Source organism: Letharia lupina (assembly GCF_014066315.1).
Source record: "Letharia lupina isolate WasteWater1 chromosome Unknown contig_11, whole genome shotgun sequence".
In the NCBI taxonomy this organism is placed as follows: domain Eukaryota; kingdom Fungi; phylum Ascomycota; class Lecanoromycetes; order Lecanorales; family Parmeliaceae; genus Letharia; species Letharia lupina.
In genome coordinates, this window is record NW_023502980.1 from 1073012 (window position 1) to 1093289 (window position 20278).

Here is a 20278-nt window from a genome sequence, read left to right on the forward strand (position 1 = left end):
GAGCCGTATAAACACCCCTTCGTCGATGTGGAGCTCGTCGACATTCAAGGCATCCGTACCGCTTCGACCGCCACTTCTTTTCACGCCTCGCCCGCACCATGCCCCGGATCCGCTCCAACCCGCGAACTCATCCCCATCGCCGCCATTTCCCGCACCCGGCCTGCCGAAGACCACGACGACGCGGCGGGAGACGAATCGACCCCCTTTCCTCCCCTCCCGACAACTCGCCGGCCATCCCATCGTCCGTCCCGAGAACCATCCACGCGATCACAGCATCAGCATTATCCTTCTCCACCCTCGCGCCTCGGATCCCTATTCGCTCGCCAAGCCGGTCCCGTGTCCTCCCATCTGCCGTGGTCGACCAAGGAGGATTTGAACGGGGTCGTTGCGTCGGTGGGTCCGGAACGACGTGTCGTGTCCTCGTCGTAGTGCTTTTCGGTATTCGTTCTCATCCTCATCCTCATAAACAGGACACCCTTGTCCCTCCTCTCCTCGGCGTACAATCTTCGGCCGCCGGCGGCTCCTCTCGCGATCAAGCCACTCGTCGACATCGTGATTGCGTTCTTCGCGGATCACTTATGGCGTGGGCGGTCTGTCGGGGCTCCTGGACGGACGGGGTGGGCGGTGTTCCTGCGCCGGAGGTGGTGACTTCGCCGTGTGTCGGCGCGGAGCGTGGCCGGTGGAAGTTTTTGCGGGTGTGGCGGTGGGGGCGAGCGTTGTTTTCGGGTGGGTCGTTGCCTCCTTTGAAACCGGCCGAGTGGAACGCTGGGTATCCGGATTTGGGAAAGAAGCCGGTGCTGAATGGATTTTTTTTGGCGCAGTGTTGTCCATCTTGCGCTGTTCGGTGTGGGATGTCGCGTCGCTTACGGCTCGGGGGTGGGGACGCTGCTCCCCGTGGCGGTTACCGGCTGGACGGCTCAAGTTCGAGGTTTCGACTTTCGATCCAGTTCCTCCGGGAGCCGGGGGGTGGGGCGAGGGAGGGGAATGGCTGAGTGCTGCTGGCGTACGGGTGGAGATGGGCTTCGAGCCGGGGGAAATGGGGGGCTAGGGAGTTGTCAGTGCTGATTGTCGTTGTGGTGACTGGGGGTCGATGTCGAGCGCGTTTTGGGATTTTGAGGAGACTTGGACGCGAGTAGAGTAGCAGTGGGGAATGAAATGGTAGCAAATTTGTAATGAGTGGCAGGAATGGCATAATGGCCGGGTGTCGAGGGAGAAGGCTGTTGACCTCTTATTCAGTGACATTGCAATGTTCTAGGAGTGGAGACGTTGGAATTCTGTAAGAGCACATGCAATAAGAAGAGCCAGTGGACTTTGTCCGTGCCCGAGTTGCTGGATTATACACCAGGCATGCCTATGATGTCCCTCATGGCCGGCAACGCTCGGGGGAGGAAATACACGACGAACACGCCTATAAAAGCTGTCAGGAGTCCTGTGAACTAGCAGATGTCAGCAAAATATGTCAACGCGTAAGATAAAGGACCAACATACCTTCTCAAACCAGGTATGAAAATAAGCCGCGGTCATAAGCAACATCCACCAACTCAACCCGGCCACGACCAACGGCGCCCCGATACCAGTCTTCCAATCCCCCTCCTCTCCCTCCCCCTCCCCCTCCCCCAAAGCCCGCCTCTCCGCCCTCACCACGCCCCCATCCCTCCCCCGCAACATCCTCTCCTCCCTCAACCCCTTCGCCCCCACCAACGCCGGCAGCACCTCCAACCCCAAAAACAAACTCCCCAACACCAGAATGAAAACATGCCCGCTGATATCGTGCCCCCCCCTCCACTGGCCCCCCACCGCCTTGCAAGCCTGGCCCGTCACAAACTCCCCCGCGCCCCCCGTCCCCTCCATCGCCCCCGCCCACTGGCACGCCCCGCCCGTGACCCGGAACCCGCGGTCCACCAGCCCGGGCCCGAAGAACCACTGCGTCACCGCGCCCCACCACAGCGTCACGAGCCCCCAGCGCAGCGCGCCCCGCAGCCGCCGCGGCGTCAGCGCCCACGGCCCCGGCCCCGGCCCCGTCGACGGGTGCAGCGCGAGGAAGGGCACGAAGGCGAGCGTGACCCAGAACCAGGCCACCTTGACGAAGAGGACGTTGAAGAGGTTGCCCTTGCGCGCGAAGTAGCTGGGCGCGGCGCCGGCCGGGTGCGACTGCGTGACGGGGTCGTAGGGGGCGGAGCGCGCGCTGGGGTCGAGGAGGGAGAAGAGGGAGCCGAGGAGGAGGGTCGAGGGGTAGAGGGAGAGGAGGAGCGTCTCGAGCGGGGTGGGGAGGAGGGATGCGAGGTAGCTGGATGGGTGGTGGTGGTGTTGTGGTTGTGGTTGTTGTCGCTTTGGACCCGTTGATGGGGGTTGCTTGCGCGTGCTGCCGTTGCGCCTGATGGGCGTGGACGGAGAGGAGGCCATTGGGAGTTTTCGATGTTGTGATCTTAGTGGTCTGGCTGAAGATGCGCAAGAAGTGTAGGTACCATGGCGAAATTTGTTATTTATGAGTGTCAAAAGAATTTTGCCGCGTGCAGGCAACTCACTTGGCCTCTTTTGGCGCTAGGCTTCGTCCGTCGTTCGCTACGTATTTTCTTGATATTGGCACTGAATGCGTCTTTCCGCTTTCAAGCATACTAAGGACTCACTCGTCATGTAGGATATGTCTCACTCCTAAATCGCGGAGAATAATTTGGCAAAAGATGATTTCGCCAAAATGTAGGCCGTGGCCCTCCCAAGAAGTTGACCCATACCAGACCTGAACATCTGGCTCGTGCAGAAACCCGGGCATAAAGCCTCTTCTTCGCATAGTAAATGTCGTAAAAATTACCTCACGGTATCGTGCCCATAGCCAGCCCAATGTCTCAAGTCCCTTTCAACCTCCCCCATTCAGGTCGAGTCTCCACACCATCGTCCCCGACAACCTTGCCCCTGTCCCATTCTCTTCCTTCGCCCCGTCCCTTCCACTTGACATCCTCCTCCCTCTTCTCTCCGCCCGTCTCCCACTTCTTCACCTCCTCTTCCGTAAAGCCCGCAGACTTCAGCCGCTCAGCCCCTAGCTTTTGCCAACGCTGGCGATCCCGGATCGCTTCCAATGCCTCGTCCCAATCATCGTCCATTTCCGGATCCGGGTGAACGTCGACCGATGGATCATAGTTTGAAGAGAAGTGTGAGTCCATTGCGGAGGAAGACGAGAAGTTGCCGCGGCCGCGTGCCTGAACTTTGGGAGCCGGAGGTGGGGGTGGTGGGCCTATGATGGCATCTAGGGGATCAGAGTCTGAGCCTGGAGACGTGGCTCGCTTTTCCCCATTCGCGTCACCATTGGCTAGAGAGCTGCGTGGTGCTTGATCCCCGATCACTCTCCATGCAGAGCTATCGCGCCTATTGCTGTCTGTGGTAGCGGATGAGGAGTCTCTGGCTGGGCGGTGTGAGCGATGGTGACGCTGACGATTATTTCCGTCTGATCGTGGTGAAGGTGGTTGCCGTGACCTGCTTCGCCTTCGATTCTTCGTGCTGCGCCGGTCGTGCTCATACAGCTCATTGTCATCGGGTCGAGGGTGGGTTCGATGGTGATGCCGATGCCGGCGTTTGTGATGTCGTTCCTCCTCGTCATCCTCGCTACCATAGCGGTCATCGAGGTGCTTGCGGCTGGATGCGTTGCTTCGATAAACTTCACCTTTATCTCGCCCCGAATGTCTGCCTTCAAGGTGTCGCCGTAGATCACGCTCTCCTTCATCTTCACCACTAGTCCGCCGTCGCTTTGAACGGTGATGACCTTCGCTGTTCAGTCGAATACTGGAGTCTCTGGGGCTTGATATCCGTTTGTCGCTATCACGTAAATCTCGAAGACGTGCCCGCGATTCTTCGACTTCCTTGGTCCGTAAAGCAGCATTGTGATTGTTGGTTTCTCTGATGATGTTCTTCAGGAACCTTGTGTTGGGCTTGGGTGCATTGAAAGTTGATCTGTATAGATTAGCCATCTCACACAACATTTTACATTAACAGAAGCTCGCCTCCGGGGTAGATGCTCTTGTAGACCGTAAGCTGAGTACTTCGCATTGCTGGCCTTTGCATCTTTGGCGAGGAGCTGGGCGACATAGTCATCCGGCAAGGGCTCTGAGCCTGACATGGTAGACTTGAAGAATGGAAAGAAGAATTGAAGGGGAGGATGCCTCCATAAGCATTAATCAAGACATGCTATCGACAATGCGATGAAGTGAAGCCAAGGACAAATGGTTGGCTAATCACAAAATCTGCATGTCTTTCGCATGCATGTGAAATGGAGTGCATGTGACGCTACCAATATGCCAAGACATTGCTGATAAGATAAGATTAGATTAGATCTAGCTTGATCTGGACGCCAGACGAACGGTAAACAAAGGCCGAAAACTCTCCTTCCCGTGGTAACTTGCATCTCCTCCAGGGCATACGCAAGATGGCAGATCCTCAACGTGTCGAAAATGTTTTACAAGGGATTCGCTCTTTGCAGGATATCTCCCTCTCTATCATTCGCCTTAGCGAACCCATCTCCGCTACTGCTACTTCCCACCGCACATCTGATGTCTCCACCTCCGCTTTCGATAACCCGTCACCGGAATCTCTAGAAGCTGACCTGAGGCACTACAAGGTACACACTTTCCATTTCCCCGACTACACACAAAATTGAATCGAACGCGCACAGGAGCTCTTCTCAAAACTCCGCTTCTCCTACCTCGAACAAGTAACCAAAGAGAAATTCCTCCGCGCCATCGTCGGCGACCCTCCCCAAATAGTCGAGCATACTGAGAACATCGAACTCGAAAGCCAGCTGGCGGAGATCAAAGGCGTGCTGAAAGCGCAGAAGGAACATGTAGGCGACATGGTCAAGGAGTTGGACGCGCGAGGAAGGGATTTGAGCAGGCGCTATGAGACCATCTCATTGCAGACGACGCTGCTATCGTCGCTGCCCCCGCAAATTGAGGATTTGATTCAGACGTTGGCGAGACTGAGAAAGCAGAATCGATCGGCAGATACGGACGAGGCGAATCCAGCGCTTGCTATGCCGTTGCCGGCGACGCTGGAGTTGCTGGACGAGAGGCAGGCTAGTCTGGACGAAGTGAATGTACAGCTCAAGGCTCTACAGCAGGCGCTACCTAGACAGACGAGAACGTTGGAGAACGAGGAAAGGGAACTGCAAAAGCTGGAGCTGGAGAGAGACCGGGCTGTGGGACTTGCAAGGGAGGCGGTCGAGAGGAAGCAGGAAGGTGGTGGTGCGGACGAGTTGGAGAGGAAGGGAAGGTGGTTGAGAGGGGTGGAGACTGGTTTGAGAGAAATGCTAGAGATTGGCGCTTAGGATAGTGTGTTCAATGGGTATTGGTGTTCTAAGGCCTCGTGGACGTTGTGCTGCTCTCTGGTTGAGATTGATTCCCCAAATCGTAAACTCGATTGAGCTGCCTAAAGACGCTTTGTATATTCAATGCCATTCGCTTCGTGCCTCGAGCTGGCTAGGATCCTCATTGCTGTCCTGTCGGACACCAAGAGATCATCTCTGCCACGCCACGCTCTTTCAGATGCAGTCGAAGTACATCAACCCCTGTTCATATCAAAGTATATCAACGACCGGCTAGCGCTCCCTATCTCCCAGCCGGCTTGCATCTCACTTCAGCTCCAACCCCTGCATCCAACCCCTGCTCGTCCTAATCACCGCATCGACCATCATCTCAAACACATCCTTATTCCTCCAAGGCACCGCGATTGGCCGAGAGACTCCGTCAACGGCGACAGTGACAGCCGCCATTTTTTGAATGCTGTCCGCCCCTACCCAAAGCTTCCCCACGCCGCAATAGCCTCGTCGAAGAACGAGGTCACTGTGTTACGTTGGTTGGGGGGTTTGGAGATGGCGCCGTTCCTCTCGTCAGCCACGAGGAAACGGAATATGACGTCGCCATATGGCTCTGAAAGAGAACAATTCGAATGAAGAGCCCACTACTGGTGCAGTGGCCATACAAATAGTACTCGCCATGGCCACCTGTCTCCCTACTATCGCATATCGCATAATGATGGAACGGTTGATCAAACAACCACCAACGCTATGGCCTCATAATGGACCCACTAACCCACAGTCCCACTGTTGCGACCATTGGGAACGGGCTCGGACCAGGATAAGGGAGTCGCGGTAGCGGCTGTTGCTGAGGGGATTAGCAGTTTTGAAGTCGCCATTCCCGGCTCGTGGTATTCTATTTCATAGGCCTCCGAGCAGGACACGGCCTCAAATCGCTCTGAGGGCTTTCGTCGTTGGCATTCGGGTGTAGTAAATTGAATCCTTCGTTTTGCGTGAAAACATTGAATATTGAGAACAGAGTATCTCATGGCAATTGCAATCCAGATATTGAAGCCACAGCGATGTGACCTTCCCTGCAAATCCTCCTCTATCCATGACCAAGTCCACCAGACTGCTTCGACATCAGTCATATACTTCAGCATCGACCCTTGTCCCCGTCTCAGGATCGTATTCAATGCCGCCATCCCTCAATCTCTTGATCTGCGGCTGGCTCAGGGGAATGCGCTCGAAGTTCTGTGGCAGGACCCTACCTGCCCTGATTGCCTAGTCAGCTTAACGAAAAGATAATTGAACTTGTATACGTACTTGAGATAATCCATCTTCATGTTTCGAGCCTTGTCCTTGAGCGCGACCTGATCTCGCGCTTCTAGGACGTAGCCTTGCTCCGAATCTTGTTCCTTAAGGAGCTTCCAACTGGTCCCATGCTCAGTAATTAAGTAGTAGAGCATATCCGTCTCAGCGCCGGTCCACGCGCTACGTCTTTGGGGCAGCTTTGTCACCACTGCCATCTTCTGTTTTGCTGATTTATTCACTCTCACGTATTCATCATAGGCTTGAGAAAGCGGCACTTGGGTCTCTTGCTCGTCACGTGCGAAATCTGCGCTGCCATCTAAGGTGTGTCGATCAATGGCCTCTTGGACGCGGACCTTCTTCGGTGATTGGCGTTGAAGCCTGGCGGGCTCAGACGCAGGTCGTTTGGTTGCAGGTTTCAAACGACGCTGCATCGCAGCATTGGAAGACTCTGCCTGGACCTGAAAGCCTTCATCCGCGCTGATCTCACTCTGTTCGTCATTGGGATCCGAGTCTGGCCAGTCAACGGGAGAAACCTTCTCACCAAGCGGGTCTCGATCGTAGATACTACGCTTCTTAGCAGTCTTAGTGTGTTGCGATCCTGGTATCTCGGCAACGTTCTCCTTGTTGCTTTCAGCTTCCCGTTGCGTTCGATACGCATCCGACGCTTGGGCATTTCTTCTAATGGCGATGTCTTCCTCTTCGTTGTCTTCAGAGCGCCAGTTGTCGTCTTGACCTGCCGACGGCGCTTGCCCGTTTGGAACATTGGCTGGGGCGGGAGAAGGAATGACTTGCTCGTTATAATTTCGTTGGGGAATTAATGCTCGCATGACCGGCCCTGCTGTGGACGCCACCTGAATATCTGGAGCTGTACCCTGGTTTTGCGTCGACGAAATCTGTTCTGTAGCCTTTGTGACTTTCCGGTCTGCTTCTCTTTGTTTTAGATAAGCGGCGGCGCTCTTAACTTTGTTTGAGTCGGCGCTACGATAGAATGTCAGCATATAGAGGCTTCCTAACTTCCAGGGTTGGAATGTATCTACTAACCTGAATTGCGCCAAATTTAGTTCGTCAGCTTTCGCAGGTCTGGTTGAAGTATCCTGCAGCTCCGAGGTGGCACGCGATTCGGAAGGCGTATCATATTCCAACCGTACTTCCGAGCCGTCGCTCTCGCTATCAGCACCGTCACTTTCCAGTGACTGCCCAAGTCTGCCGCTCTGAATTATATCGATGAGCCCTTGGCAAATAGCCTGAGCACCACCATAAGTAGTCGTCTGGATCTCAATTTCGGTGAGGCGTTGACCAGCCCATGCGACCAGTTGTCGGGCGAAGGTAGTCCAGGGAAACTTCGTTCGGAGAGACTCAATACCGGACGACTGGCCGTCGGAAGACGTTGAGACGCTGGCTCCAAAAGCTTCCCGCAGTTGTTCTACGCGTCCTAGGATTGTGTCCTTGAACCCCCTTCTCAGCTCATCAGTCCGCAATCCGGCCACGGCCCATCCCTTTAAATTGTTCGTATCGTAGAATAACTGAAGCAGTGCGGTGTCCGGGTCGAAATTGATTTTCTCGACATGACGGGCAAGTAGCATGATGGCTTCTTGAGTGCGAACCTGCAGTGCCACTTGAAACGTTGCATCAGTTAAGGCGCTGCACTCAGGTGTCAAACTTTCAGGACGCCCAAGCCCCTGTGCGAAAGGTCGGGGAAAGGTGCCAGCAATGTCTTCAAGGAATTGATCATTCTGATCTCGTCCCACAATTGTCAACATTCGCGACACCAGGAGTGCAAGGTTTGCCTTTTGCAACAATGCGTCCGGACGCCATGAGGCAGTCTGTTCGTCTATGGGACCAGCCTTTCTTCCCAATAGTCTCCTCAACGTCTCTCCCACATTGATGTACGAGTCGCTTCCGTACTCTTTTCGTTGCCTTTCGAATATGTCACTCAACCGCTGGAGCTTCTTGTTTTCACGAGTATCCTTCTTCTGTAATTGTGCCATGGTCCTAGAAACTGAGGTTTCGGATATTTCGGTGGGAATCACAAAGCTTAACAATTTATCTGAAGCATCCGAAAGATCTGGAAGTGTATCTGACATGTCTTCCGGGCTTATTTCTGTGAGCTCCTGTGCAGGAAGAGAGATCCTTGCGGTAGTTCCAGAGAAAGCAGATAGACTCCCAGGGGACTTAAAATTTTGTTGAGCTGGTTGCTGGTCCGCTCCAGCATCCTCTACATTCTCACCTGCGCCACCATCTTCCGCAGTCTCGAGGTCTGGATAGACGACACTCGGGTCTTCTGCTACCATGGAAAGATCTAAGAGAGGTCAGTTTGTAATCGGTGCAAAATTGTCCCAGAATTGTGAGGACAGAGATCCTAATCTGTAGTATGGACTTCCCTACCTTGCTGAGCTCGAGCGTGTTTTGCAATCCTTCCCTTGCGACTCTTTGAGCCACTTTGCCCAACAGCGCCGTTTGTGCCATCTGGAGTTGCTTGCTTTGCGCCCCTCCGTGCCTTCGAGCCAGACCTCCCATTTTCACTGTCACTGATATCGCGGCTCTGGCTTCTCATTGTCCGTGTGGTTCGCTGGGGAGGACTTTGGGTTCCCACACGGGCAGTTTGAGGTGCAGGTTGGGGTGTGGTGCGCCGGCTGCCAGCTCTGCTTGAGGTGCGCTCTGCCATTGTTGAGGCTGAGAGTCCTTCGCCCGTATATATTTCCCACTGGAGCCAAGATCTACCATCCACCGGAAAGCAGCCCAGATGCTAGTAGAGACCTAATTCAATTGAGTATGACAAAGTCGCGAAGAAGGGCGCGAGTGAGAGTAAACACCTCTTGTTGTGATCGGGATCTGATTAGGGTTGAGCCCATTACCCCTATATTCTTAATCATTGGGAAACTAGAAAATTAGCATTCGGGCTAGCACCCCCCCCACCCAAAATCGTACTATAGACATGCCCATCATATTATCGTTCCCACAACCATCTATATCGTCAAGTTAAGGCTGAAATTGCTCATATATATAGAATACTTAATATTTCTTTTTTCGAGCCTCTTACTAACGTATAGAAGGCCTTAAAATATCGTTTTCTTCACTATTTAATATTTATAAGAATCGTATTTAATAGTATATCCTTAATAGACTTACTATCGCCTTTATTGTTTCCGTCGAGGGCGTTAAAAAGAGTATTATATACCGCATTATCGATAATCTCCTCACGTTTAATATCTATACTACGCCTCGCATAACTAAAAGAGAATAATTATTCGCGATTTTTTCGGCTATAAGAATCGAATTAAGGGCCTTTATCGAGAGTAAGCTATAGATATATTAAAACGAGATATAATATTCTATTTGATTAATTTAATCTACTTATTAATTAGTCTACGATCTTAAAGACTCTACACTTTATAAAGATTAGCAGAAAAAGCCTTCGCCGCGAGGCCTTAGAACGCTCACAGATTTGCCGTGACGCGTACTTTCTAAAGATTAGTAAGTTTATATATAATATACTTATCTTTTTAAATAAAAGCGTTATTAATAAATATATAATATAAAGAAAGCGAGATTATATAGCCTTTAAAATTCGACTAATAATATAAATTTTTATTAAATATTCTAAGCGATATAGTATTCTACTAATATACTACTTAAATAATATTTTTTACTATTATATTTATTAGAATAGTATCGATGATACTCGATTCGAGTGATTTCTTAAGAACGAAGTCTTTTCTCGCTATAATCTATTCTCTAGTTTAAAATCGATTCTCGTTATAAATAATTACTTCACACATTATATCGCTAACGTTAGAAGACTCTATAAGAAGTAAAGCGTTATAATCTTATATTTATCTCTATATTTATCAAATTTTAATTCTATTAAGAAGTTCTTTTCGATTCTTAAGATCTAGCTAAAGAGATATTTTAAGCTAATAAAAAGTATATTATTTAAATAATACTTAAAGCTAGCTATATAAACTTATAATATAGAGATTTATACTAAGACTTACTTTATATATATCGATATATTAATAAGCGATTATAAAGAGAAAGAAGAGAAGTTATATAAGAAAGATAAAGGCTATTATTTAAGTAGTAAGGAAATCTAAAAATAGAGTTTTAAGTCGTATCTTAGCGTAATACGAAGAAAAAATCCTTATATCTAACATTTTTACACCAAAATGCAATCGTTTCTCGAGATTTTTTTTTTATATTTTAGCCCATATTTAACTCGTAATTTTATACTATTTAGATTATTTAAATAGATAATCATTAATTAATTTCAAATATATTAAATATTCGAGATTTGCGTGACGGCGGCAGGCCCGATACTAATTATCGATTATCGAATCTTATTTTTTAAACTTCGATATATAGCTATTTAAATCTCCTCCTCCTCCTCCTCCCCCCCTCCTTATCGCTATTCTTATTAATAATCTTATTTTTTAATAAAGCAATAACGACGAAAGCGTTTAAAGTAGTATATAGCTGATGACTAGCGAATCTAGTAGTAGAGGTAGTAGTACGAAACCGCAGCACCTTCATAAAGTTCTTTATCTTATTCTTTAATCGTATAACTATTTCTCTTAAAACCTCTATCTCTTTTTAATTAGAAGGCGATATTTAATATATTTACTTTAATATATATAACTTTATTTTAATCTTTTTTAGAGCGTCTATAAAGATCGCTTTCTTACTTAGATTCCTCTAAATTTATTAAATAAAATAGGCCCTCCGCAGTTTATCTATATTATTCTTTACTCGAATTAAATTACTTAATTACTAAAGCGCTTTAAAGAGCGATTAATTAACTATATCTAAATAAGATAATAGCTTAATTAGATTAAGTAGATAAGGCTAAATAAGCTAAGTCTAAGTATACGCGTATTACTATAAAAAAAATATTAAGACTATTAAAGTATTAGCTAATAGAGCGAATAGCCTTAAACTTACTACTATTAATACGGATTATATTACTATTAATACGCATTATACTATTATTATTAAAAGCCTTACGTCGATAAGAATAAGATATCTAATTTATTAAGTAATATACTAATTAGTATTAAAGTAGTAGTAGAAGTAAGAATAGAAGAATTAATAATCGTATAAACTTCCTTCTTAACCGACTTGATCTCTTTATCAATGGCCTTTATCTTTATAATCTAATCTTATTAAGACTTTATTCGCTTCTATATTCGTATAGATAGATTTTTAATATTAATACTATATTCCTACTTCGCTATAGCCTTATTCTATTTAGTAATTTAATCGTTATCGAGTAGATAATAAGTATCGTTGAGATCGTCTAATTATTAATAATAATACGTTCTTTCTCGATAGTCGAGCTTTAAATATAGCCACAGCTTCATAATCTTATAGCCTTCGGATTTAAGCTTTCTTTTCAATTTCTTCGCCTTCTTTATATATAATATTTACTTAATAATAGCGCTATTAAATCTAGACGTCTTAATCTTCTTCTTCTATTTCTTTTTCTTATTAAATTTAAATAATTTAGAATTATTCGATATAGTAGCGAAGTTATCTAAAGAAGAGTTATCGTTAATAGTTTTACTAGTCTTCTTTTACTTCTTCGAGAAAAACTCTTTTATAATAAAGAATTCTAATTTAGAGAAATCTTCTTTAAAATTATAGATATATATAATTCTTATAGTAATCTCCTTTCTCTTTTTCTCAACTAGCTATTATCTCGCTAAATTATTAATATTCTCTTACTTAGTAATATCGTTATATTAACTATTTATAGTCTTAATATTTTCTAAAAATAAGAGCGTAGTAATAGCGCTCTTAAGGATCACTCTATAGTCTTTCTTTTTCGCCTTCTATTTAACCTCTTAAATAGCGATCGAATTAAACTTATAGAAATCGAATCGTTTAGAGGTAATAAAACGAGTATATATCTTCTTTTCTTTTTATAAAATACTCATATTAATAGAATAAATCGATAATTTTATAGAAGAATTAATAAACTAAAATTAAACGATAAAAGAAGAGCTTTATTCAATTTTATTAAGCTTATTAATAAGAAAAAAAGGTTTCTTCGTCGACTTAGGTTTTAAAATAGATTTTTTTAATTTACGCCCCTCTTTAATAGTATTAATAACGATTATAACGGCCTCCTTATTAAATCTATTAGGAGGCCGCTTATTTTATATACTAATAGCTATATTTAGTAATAGCGAGGTATAAAGAGATTAATGGGAGCGATAATATAGTGAGTATATCTATAGTACGATTTTGGGTGGGGGGGGGGTGCTAGCCCGAATGCTAATTTTCTAGTTTCCCAATGATTAAGAATATAGGGTTAGTACCTTAGGGCTGAACCGAGTGAATCCGATGCCGCTAACTTGTTCGAATTTAGCCAGGGGTGCTCGTACTGGTACTGGCATGCCGCAACAGCCAGCGACCTGTTCTTTCAATTAATTGACATCGAAATTTCTCCTGCCAGCTGCATTCTCTTCGCTATCTTTCACATCGTCTTATTCCATACTTATTGTCTGGGCTTTTCGGAACCTTTCAATGCCCACATTACTCTACAGTCTCATTTGCTAACGTCCTGCAAGCAGCCATTGTGGCGAAGGCGAAGGAGAGCTCCTGCACCCTCTCCACGGCATTATTTGGCCCTGAATATATCATTGAGAGCTATGAGGTTACGACAGCTGCCATCATTACTACTGCTTGTACTGATACCTTGTACTTCGGTCGTTACGGCCTTCGTGTCTTCAGAAGAAGCTGTTGCCTTAGCAGATGGAAAAGAATTAGGGCCGCCTCCTGATCTATCAGCAAGCCCAGCCTCCAAGCCGGGCGTGGATGGCATTGGGACTATAGATGCTCCGGTCGACGGCAAAGATGGAAGACCGCACCTTGGACCTTTCGTCGAGACTGGCGCGGAAAGAGATCGGAAGAAGGCCAAGGAAAACAGTGGAGATGCAGATATCAAGAAGCCCATACCGGAAGGGGTGCCTACCGGCGATGGCCCCAAGATACCAGAGACGAATGATGGTGTGATGGATGATCCGCACAGGACTGGGCCAAAGGAGGGTACGAGAGGAACTGAAGGTGGCATATCGGAGAAGAATAAGGATAGAAAGGCAACTCAATTGGACGGCGCCAAGCCAGAGAAGAAGCCAGATCCACCGAAAGAGGTTCCGCCTTTGCCTCACAGCGAGCAAGAAGGCCTTGACCCAAAGGCTGCGAAGGATGAGGGCAAGAAAAGCAAGGAGACTGGGACTGAAGACAAAGATAAGCAGAAAGAGCTAGGAGGCCTGGAGGTAATGTGATATGTTCGAACCACTGAAATAATGCAACTTGCTAACGTGTCATTATTCTAGAAACCTGCCGATCTCCCTGATAAACCTCATGACCTTCCACACCCTGTTCCGGCCACAGCCTCAAAGAGCGACCCTCTAGCAATTCTCGCGCCCTTCACACCTTCCATCCCCATGCTCACCGGCAATTCCGCCTCTCTCATTCAACCGCTGCACTCTTTCGTCCTCTCCCTCACGATGATCATATTTTCCGAGATTGGCGACAAAACGTTCTTGATCGCTGCCCTGATGGCGATGAAGCACCCTCGACTTATTGTCTTCTCTGCCGCCTTTACCGCCCTCATTGCAATGACAATCCTCTCTGCCGTTTTGGGCCACGCTGTCCCTACCCTCGTTCCAAAGAAATATACGAATCTACTGGCGGCCCTGCTATTCCTTGTCTTTGGGGCAAAAATGCTAAAGGAAGGCTACGCAATTCCACCGGACCAAGGAGTCAACGAAGAGATGAAAGAGGTAGAATTGGAGCTTGAGGAGAAAGAAGAACTTGCTCGTAAGATGGGTCGTCGACGGTCTTCAATTTCGCCATACATACTTGAATCGGGGAGAATGAATGCACGCAAGACTCGGTCCAGCACCCGTCTTCCTGCCCCTCCGGACTCTCCTCCGTCCTCCCCAGATGGGTCGCGAAGTCCTTCACCCAGCAGAGGCTCGACCATTATGAGCTTATTTGCAGGAGTCAATAATCTGTTTTCCTTACTACTTAGTCCAGCGTGGGTACAAACCTTTGTTATGACCTTCTTGGGTGAATGGGGCGACCGGAGTCAAATTGCTACGATCGCCATGGCGGCTGGCCAAGACTACTGGTGGGTGACTGGGGGTGCAGTGAGCGGGCATGCAATTTGTACTGCAATCGCCGTCATTGGGGGTAGAGCTATCGCAGGGAGGGTCAGCTTGAGGATCGGTAAGTCAAGCTTACTCCATTTTCAAAGACCATCTGCTGACCTACTTCTGCAGTAACACTTGGAGGCGGGTTTGCATTCTTGGTGTTTGGCATCATTTACCTGATCGAGGCAATGTATGTCGAATAATGGAGGGATTCGGGAACCGTGAAGCATTGGGAAGGAGTTTTGAGCCTTCATATACGGCCTGGCGCATGAAAGACTTAGTTATTGCACAATTAAACTATTCTTTGTCCGTTACTGTTGAGCTTGTCCTTTTCCACGTGCACTAAGGTATGCACATAGACACAAGTTGTCATACCATAGTATTGTACCTCTTGTGGGAGAGTGAGATAATTTTCAGACTTGACGAAACCACGAATCACCAACATGCAGAACATATTACCTACAAGTAAACGTAGCTACGGCAAACCATTTGGACCAGGGGGTCAACCACGTAGCCAAGACGCTAGGCCTACTTCTGACCCACGAGTTCATGACAATCACATGTGAATCACACGAGATGAAGCTTTGATCTTACAGTTCTAATTGATCATTGAAGAAGAAATAAATACCATACGAGCAGTGTATTCATTAAAATGACGAGTGTGTTGACCCACTATCTACAGAAATCTAGGAAGCTAATCTGATCGAGATGATTAGTGCTCGCAAACAGTGAGGCCATACAGAAATGACGCATGCACAAGTAGATATGTAGATATATGATTGGGCATATCCAACACTGGGGCAGCTAAGACCTTTCTGGACATGCAAATAGCCCAGAAAAGGCCCCCCAGCGCTAGAAAAACTCCCATGTCTGAGCGACATGCCCTGGAGTGAAAATGAAGCTATATATAGGTGTGGGTGGGAGGGAGAACAATGATATGGCTCTGAAAGAGAAAAATTCGAATGAAGAGCCCACTACTGGTGCAGTGGCCATACAAATAGTACTCGCCATGGCCACCTGTCTCCCTACTATCGCATATCGCATAATGATGGAACGGTTGATCAAACAACCACCAACGCTATGGCCTCATAATGGACCCACTAACCCACAGTCCCACTGTTGCGAGCAGACCAGCTTTCTTGTCCGGATGTGTCTACAGCCAATCGACCTCATCCCGGTAGTTTCTGGTTCCCTAGGTGTTCCTTCTCACTGATATCTAGGTCCCACCTCATTGGCACCGGATTGTGCCAACTGAAAAGCCCCTTCGGATCCCACTGTCTCTTCAAGGCCGACAGCTTCTGCAGCTTGCGTGCGGAATACCATGCCGTGGGACCCTCGTCTCCGTGCGCAAAGTTTACATAGGTGGCAAGGGTGTCGAAACCGCTCGTCTCTGCAAACCGGGCACGGGCCGATGTGACAAAGTCATCTATAGCGTCATCGTTGCCGGGGTCGGTATAGAAACTTTCGATGTTCCTGAAGAACCGGGATGTGTCAATGACCATCCATGCAAAAGGAGAGTGGGGAGGGGAACCTACATGTGTGCAATCGCATCACGCCATGGGTACGCTGTCTCAGCATCCGGTACCGCTGCCACGGCATCGTTGGAGAAGCGCTGTATTAGAAGGCGGCCTTGGTAGTCAGGATACTCACGCCAAAAGTCCGTAAGACGGGCATAGAATGAGTCGAAGGTAGGCGGATCGAACTGTTTGAGGGCGAGGGTGTAGAGGTTTATACGTTGATTAGGCACGCAGGTTCCATGGTCAGAAGGAAACATGGTATTCTGGGGAATCATGGCGATGTTGCTCACAAGGGGCCCAAGGTCCTTGAAAGGCTCCAAATAAGCTTCGCCATCTTCCTGCGGACCAAAATAGACCGCATGGAGCACGATCAGCGGCTGCAGGGTTGTTAGCGATTCTCATGATACCGGTAAAAGACGCTCACCAGATCGATGGTCCGGTTGTAGACCGCTACTGCAGTCAGGGCCAATCGAGACGGCATTGCGTGCTCGAAGGACTGCAAGGTCCTCCAAAAGGTATGATTGGCGGTGGCCGGATAAACCAGGTCGGCGACCATGACTTGCCCCTTGTTGGTGATATCGTAAACCTTGAAAGTCGCGGAGGTGACGACACCAAAGTTGGCGCCTGCTCCGCGAACGGCCCAAAAAAGGCCAGGATTTTGTCTCGCTGATGCTGTGACTAGCCTTCCATCTGCCGTCACCATCCGCACCGACTCGAGAGCATCCAACAACAGCCCGCGATGACCCTTGAGAGGTCCGAAACCCGCGCCCATCGTTGCCCCAAGGACACCGACGCATGGGCAAGATGCCAGTGCTACAGAAGCCGACATGGGCGGATTAGTTGAACGTTCCCCCTTGACCAACTGAACAAACGGCAAACCATACTTAATTCCTTTCCTGCATCGTACAACAGGTCGTGTAGTTGTGAATACTCAGTCGCTCCACCGATTGTGAGGTGGTTCGTAGATACGTCCAGCTCCACTGATTTGAAATTGCCCAGGTCGATTGCGATGCCCTTGAAAGGGCTATAGTCTGAAATCCCATGACCACCACCGGTGGTGAGGAAAGGGATTTTGTTGGCATCTGCGATTTTCACCTGCAGTGACTTGTCTCAGTACCTCCACCATCAACTCGACAGCAAGGAGATGCCTACAATACGTTGAACGTCGGTCTCGGTTGCGGGCTTAATGGCGCCCAGATACTTGGGCGCTCGGTAATTGGTCCATCGCAATTGTACCTGCGTGCTCCAGTCGGTGTCTGTAGGGAGGATAATTTGGGCTTCAGGCGACAGACTTGGTCCGAATAATTCTGAGAGGTTTGCTGGCTTGGCTACCGAAAAGGACAGAATCGCCTGGACAAGGGATGCACCGGAGACCATGATTGTCAACGAGCCTCAGGGTTTGGCAAACTCTGGAGAGGTCAAATCGTCAGTACGCGTTGGAGTGTGCTCCCGCGGCGGACGAGACTTTGTATTTGGTGTAGGATCCATTCACACACATGACTATTCTGCTGCTAGTAGTCTTCTGACTGAAACGCGGAAATCATTGTTTTGCATAGCATTAACATTGCTATGATCAATGAATGACCAGCACGGAATATGTCACAGGTGGAGAATGCCACTCTTTGTGCTTGTTCAATTCAATTACTCCGGCAATTACCCCGACCCTAGTAGTCAGCAGCGGCTCACATAGATAGATTCAGGCAAAGATACTTAGTGCTGAGTTACAAAGTACTACGACATCAAACTCCTAGGGATGTACGTCTTATAAAAAGGCATTGTTTTTTTTGGCAAAGGTTGCCCACCAATGGAACTTGCCGAGGTGTTTGTAGTTGGGTGAGTCTCAAAGCAAAATCATCTTATGGTCATGAAGGAGAAGAGTTTCGTTGAGTAGGTACATGCTTATGGGCCGAGCGCTGGGCTTCTCCGATTAGTCAACCGCATGCTTACTGGCAGTCCTATTAGCGGCGACTGCACATAAAATACGTCTAGTTATCTGGTAAGACACTACTGCTTATACAATACTGTTGCAAACCGTGTCCAGTACTTCACACTCGTATATGAGTATGGTGTGTCACTTGACAATTCATACGGTATCTGACCAGAAATTTCAAGGCTGGTGACACTACGAGTATCCCTGATTGGTGGAGGAAACAGATCAACCAATATATTCAACATACTTATTCCACTCTGGGTCAGCATTCAGTGCTTCCAAGTCCGCGTCAGTCAAGCAGGCTGAGGCATCGCAATACGCGCCCGAGTCCCCAGGGAAGAACACCAACAAGCTCGGAAAGGGGACGGTTGGCGGCCGCCTGATAAAGTCCGGCTTGCCCAGCGTGCCAAACCCCGGATACAGGTCGGTACGACCGCGAACAGACGAGCATCCGACGTCCGTATCGGGATTGAACGGCCCGCCGTACGTGATGGTCGACTTGTCGGCTTCTCTGGCGATGAACGTGGCAAAACTGCGGACGTGGTACGCCGAGTTGGTTCCGTTCAGGCGCTTGCGCAGGTGCGAAGCGATGGTGGAAAGGGGTGACTCGGTGAGCTCCTGGAACGACAGCCAGGTCGAGGCGTTGTGTATCACGTCGCCCATGTAATCGGGTGCAACTCCAACAAGCCTCCGGCCATCGATGGCGCGAGAGAATCGGGACTTGGTCTCGGGCGGAAAGCGGTGCGAACGGACCGTGGTGTAACGCTGCCAGCAAAAGGCGCTCAGGGCATCGTCCGTCGAGATGAATGGCACGTCCGGGTCGAGGCCCTCGGGAGAGCTCGCAAGCTCTTTGAGTTTGCCCATCTTCGCGGCCGTGAAGCGAAGGATATGATACCTTGCAGGTTCGGGTCGAACTAGGGGAGCGTCGGCTGCAATGGGAGGGCGTTTGTGGTGGCTGTGATCCAACATAGGCTCGTCCGGGCTAAGCAGAAGGAAAAGGTTCCTTCGATCTCGATTCGCTTGTTCGAGGAGGGAGTCCGGAAACTCCTCCCCACGCATTGCCATGGCCACGAGCTTTACAAATCCAAAATGACCGCCGGCATCACCCATATTGTGCTGAAGTGCAAAATCCAAAATCAAGCCTCCTTCGATGAAGCTAGCCTGGAGCCGGACAACGTGCGCTGGGTCCTCATCTGAGTCCTCAAACATTTGCGGAAAAGCAGAGACTGGAGTCAGCAGTTCAGAGGCTATCACAGATATTGGCGCTTTTCGTTCCTTGATTATGGCGTATGGCGGTAGTGCGTTCGATACCTCTTTGACGTCTATGGGGTTCTCTGGGCGAGGACATGCAATCACTCGGTAAAGGCCAGAATTGCCTGGCTTTTTGCCTACATTAATGACTCGGGACCCCATCCAAGGTACTTTGTCCCTGACTTTTGTGACCGCTTCCTCCAGATCGCGGATGACTTCTTCCCTGGTGACACCCTCGGGCATGGGGAACATGTAAAGGATATGGGAGTAGCATTGTAGCATTGGTAGCTGGCCGAGGATGTCCTGATAGCGATCTAGATCTTCGTACTTCTCCATCTTGATGTTTTCAAGGTCTTTTTCCGGCAACTGTAATGACGATGAGATATGAGCGATCAGCCAGGTAGCGACTAAGCACTTGGTTTTCGATGAGCTTGCAAATATCCCGAAGTGCCAAGAGGTGGCTAATACGTCGGTCAATGTGATGTCAGATGGAAACACGACTCCGCAACACTTTACCACTGTTTTGGTGCGGGACGTTGTTGAAATGAACGGTGAAAATGGAAGAACTTCACGCTAGCAATTAGGATGACTCACATTTCGCCCTGGGTGAAAAAACCGAGTCGTAGAGCTAAGATCGACGACAAAGGGCACCTCGTAAGGTTCGAACGGCGAAGAGCAGCCCTGTCAGTTTTGCCTATAAGCTGAACACTCGGAACTACAGTTTTCATCGAATGATTCGCAAAGAGTAGCGGAGTTTTTTGGTCGGAAGCCGGAGTTTCCTCGTCAGCAGAGCTGTCGGAGTTTTCCGGAGAGATGTTGCTACGTCTCC

At 48.6% G+C, this 20278-nt stretch overlaps 7 protein-coding genes across 7 annotated transcripts; 2 read left to right on the forward strand and 5 right to left on the reverse strand.

Moving 5' to 3' along the window:
* Positions 1–1334: 1334 nt before the first annotated feature.
* Positions 1335–2403, reverse strand: HO133_000898 (uncharacterized protein; the record flags this gene model as incomplete). The annotated part of the gene is made up of 2 exons (XM_037291831.1): positions 1335–1436; positions 1489–2403. 2 exons carry the CDS (start codon positions 2401–2403, stop codon positions 1335–1337), a joined length of 1017 nt encoding a protein of 338 aa, XP_037152193.1.
* A 440-nt stretch (positions 2404–2843) lies between these two features.
* On the reverse strand, positions 2844–4108 carry HO133_000899 (uncharacterized protein; the record flags this gene model as incomplete). Its single annotated transcript, XM_037291832.1, has 2 exons — positions 2844–3920; positions 3977–4108. 2 exons carry the CDS (start codon positions 4106–4108, stop codon positions 2844–2846), a joined length of 1209 nt encoding a protein of 402 aa, XP_037152194.1.
* A 306-nt stretch (positions 4109–4414) lies between these two features.
* Positions 4415–5311, forward strand: HO133_000900 (uncharacterized protein; the record flags this gene model as incomplete). The annotated part of the gene is made up of 2 exons (XM_037291833.1): positions 4415–4606; positions 4661–5311. The coding sequence occupies 2 exons, from the start codon at positions 4415–4417 to the stop codon at positions 5309–5311; spliced, it is 843 nt and encodes a 280-aa protein (XP_037152195.1).
* Positions 5312–6421: 1110 nt separating this feature from the next.
* On the reverse strand, positions 6422–9257 carry HO133_000901 (uncharacterized protein; the record flags this gene model as incomplete). Its single annotated transcript, XM_037291834.1, has 4 exons — positions 6422–6554; positions 6605–7570; positions 7634–8891; positions 8978–9257. The coding sequence occupies 4 exons, from the start codon at positions 9255–9257 to the stop codon at positions 6422–6424; spliced, it is 2637 nt and encodes an 878-aa protein (XP_037152196.1).
* A 3985-nt stretch (positions 9258–13242) lies between these two features.
* HO133_000902 (uncharacterized protein) lies at positions 13243–14954 on the forward strand (the record flags this gene model as incomplete). The annotated part of the gene is made up of 3 exons (XM_037291835.1): positions 13243–13869; positions 13930–14827; positions 14881–14954. 3 exons carry the CDS (start codon positions 13243–13245, stop codon positions 14952–14954), a joined length of 1599 nt encoding a protein of 532 aa, XP_037152197.1.
* A 966-nt stretch (positions 14955–15920) lies between these two features.
* On the reverse strand, positions 15921–17645 carry HO133_000903 (uncharacterized protein; the record flags this gene model as incomplete). Its single annotated transcript, XM_037291836.1, has 5 exons — positions 15921–16224; positions 16287–16645; positions 16693–17081; positions 17153–17363; positions 17421–17645. 5 exons carry the CDS (start codon positions 17643–17645, stop codon positions 15921–15923), a joined length of 1488 nt encoding a protein of 495 aa, XP_037152198.1.
* A 778-nt stretch (positions 17646–18423) lies between these two features.
* On the reverse strand, positions 18424–19785 carry HO133_000904 (uncharacterized protein; the record flags this gene model as incomplete). Its single annotated transcript, XM_037291837.1, has 1 exon — positions 18424–19785. One exon carries the CDS (start codon positions 19783–19785, stop codon positions 18424–18426), a length of 1362 nt encoding a protein of 453 aa, XP_037152199.1.
* Between the last annotated feature and the right edge of the window lie 493 nt (positions 19786–20278).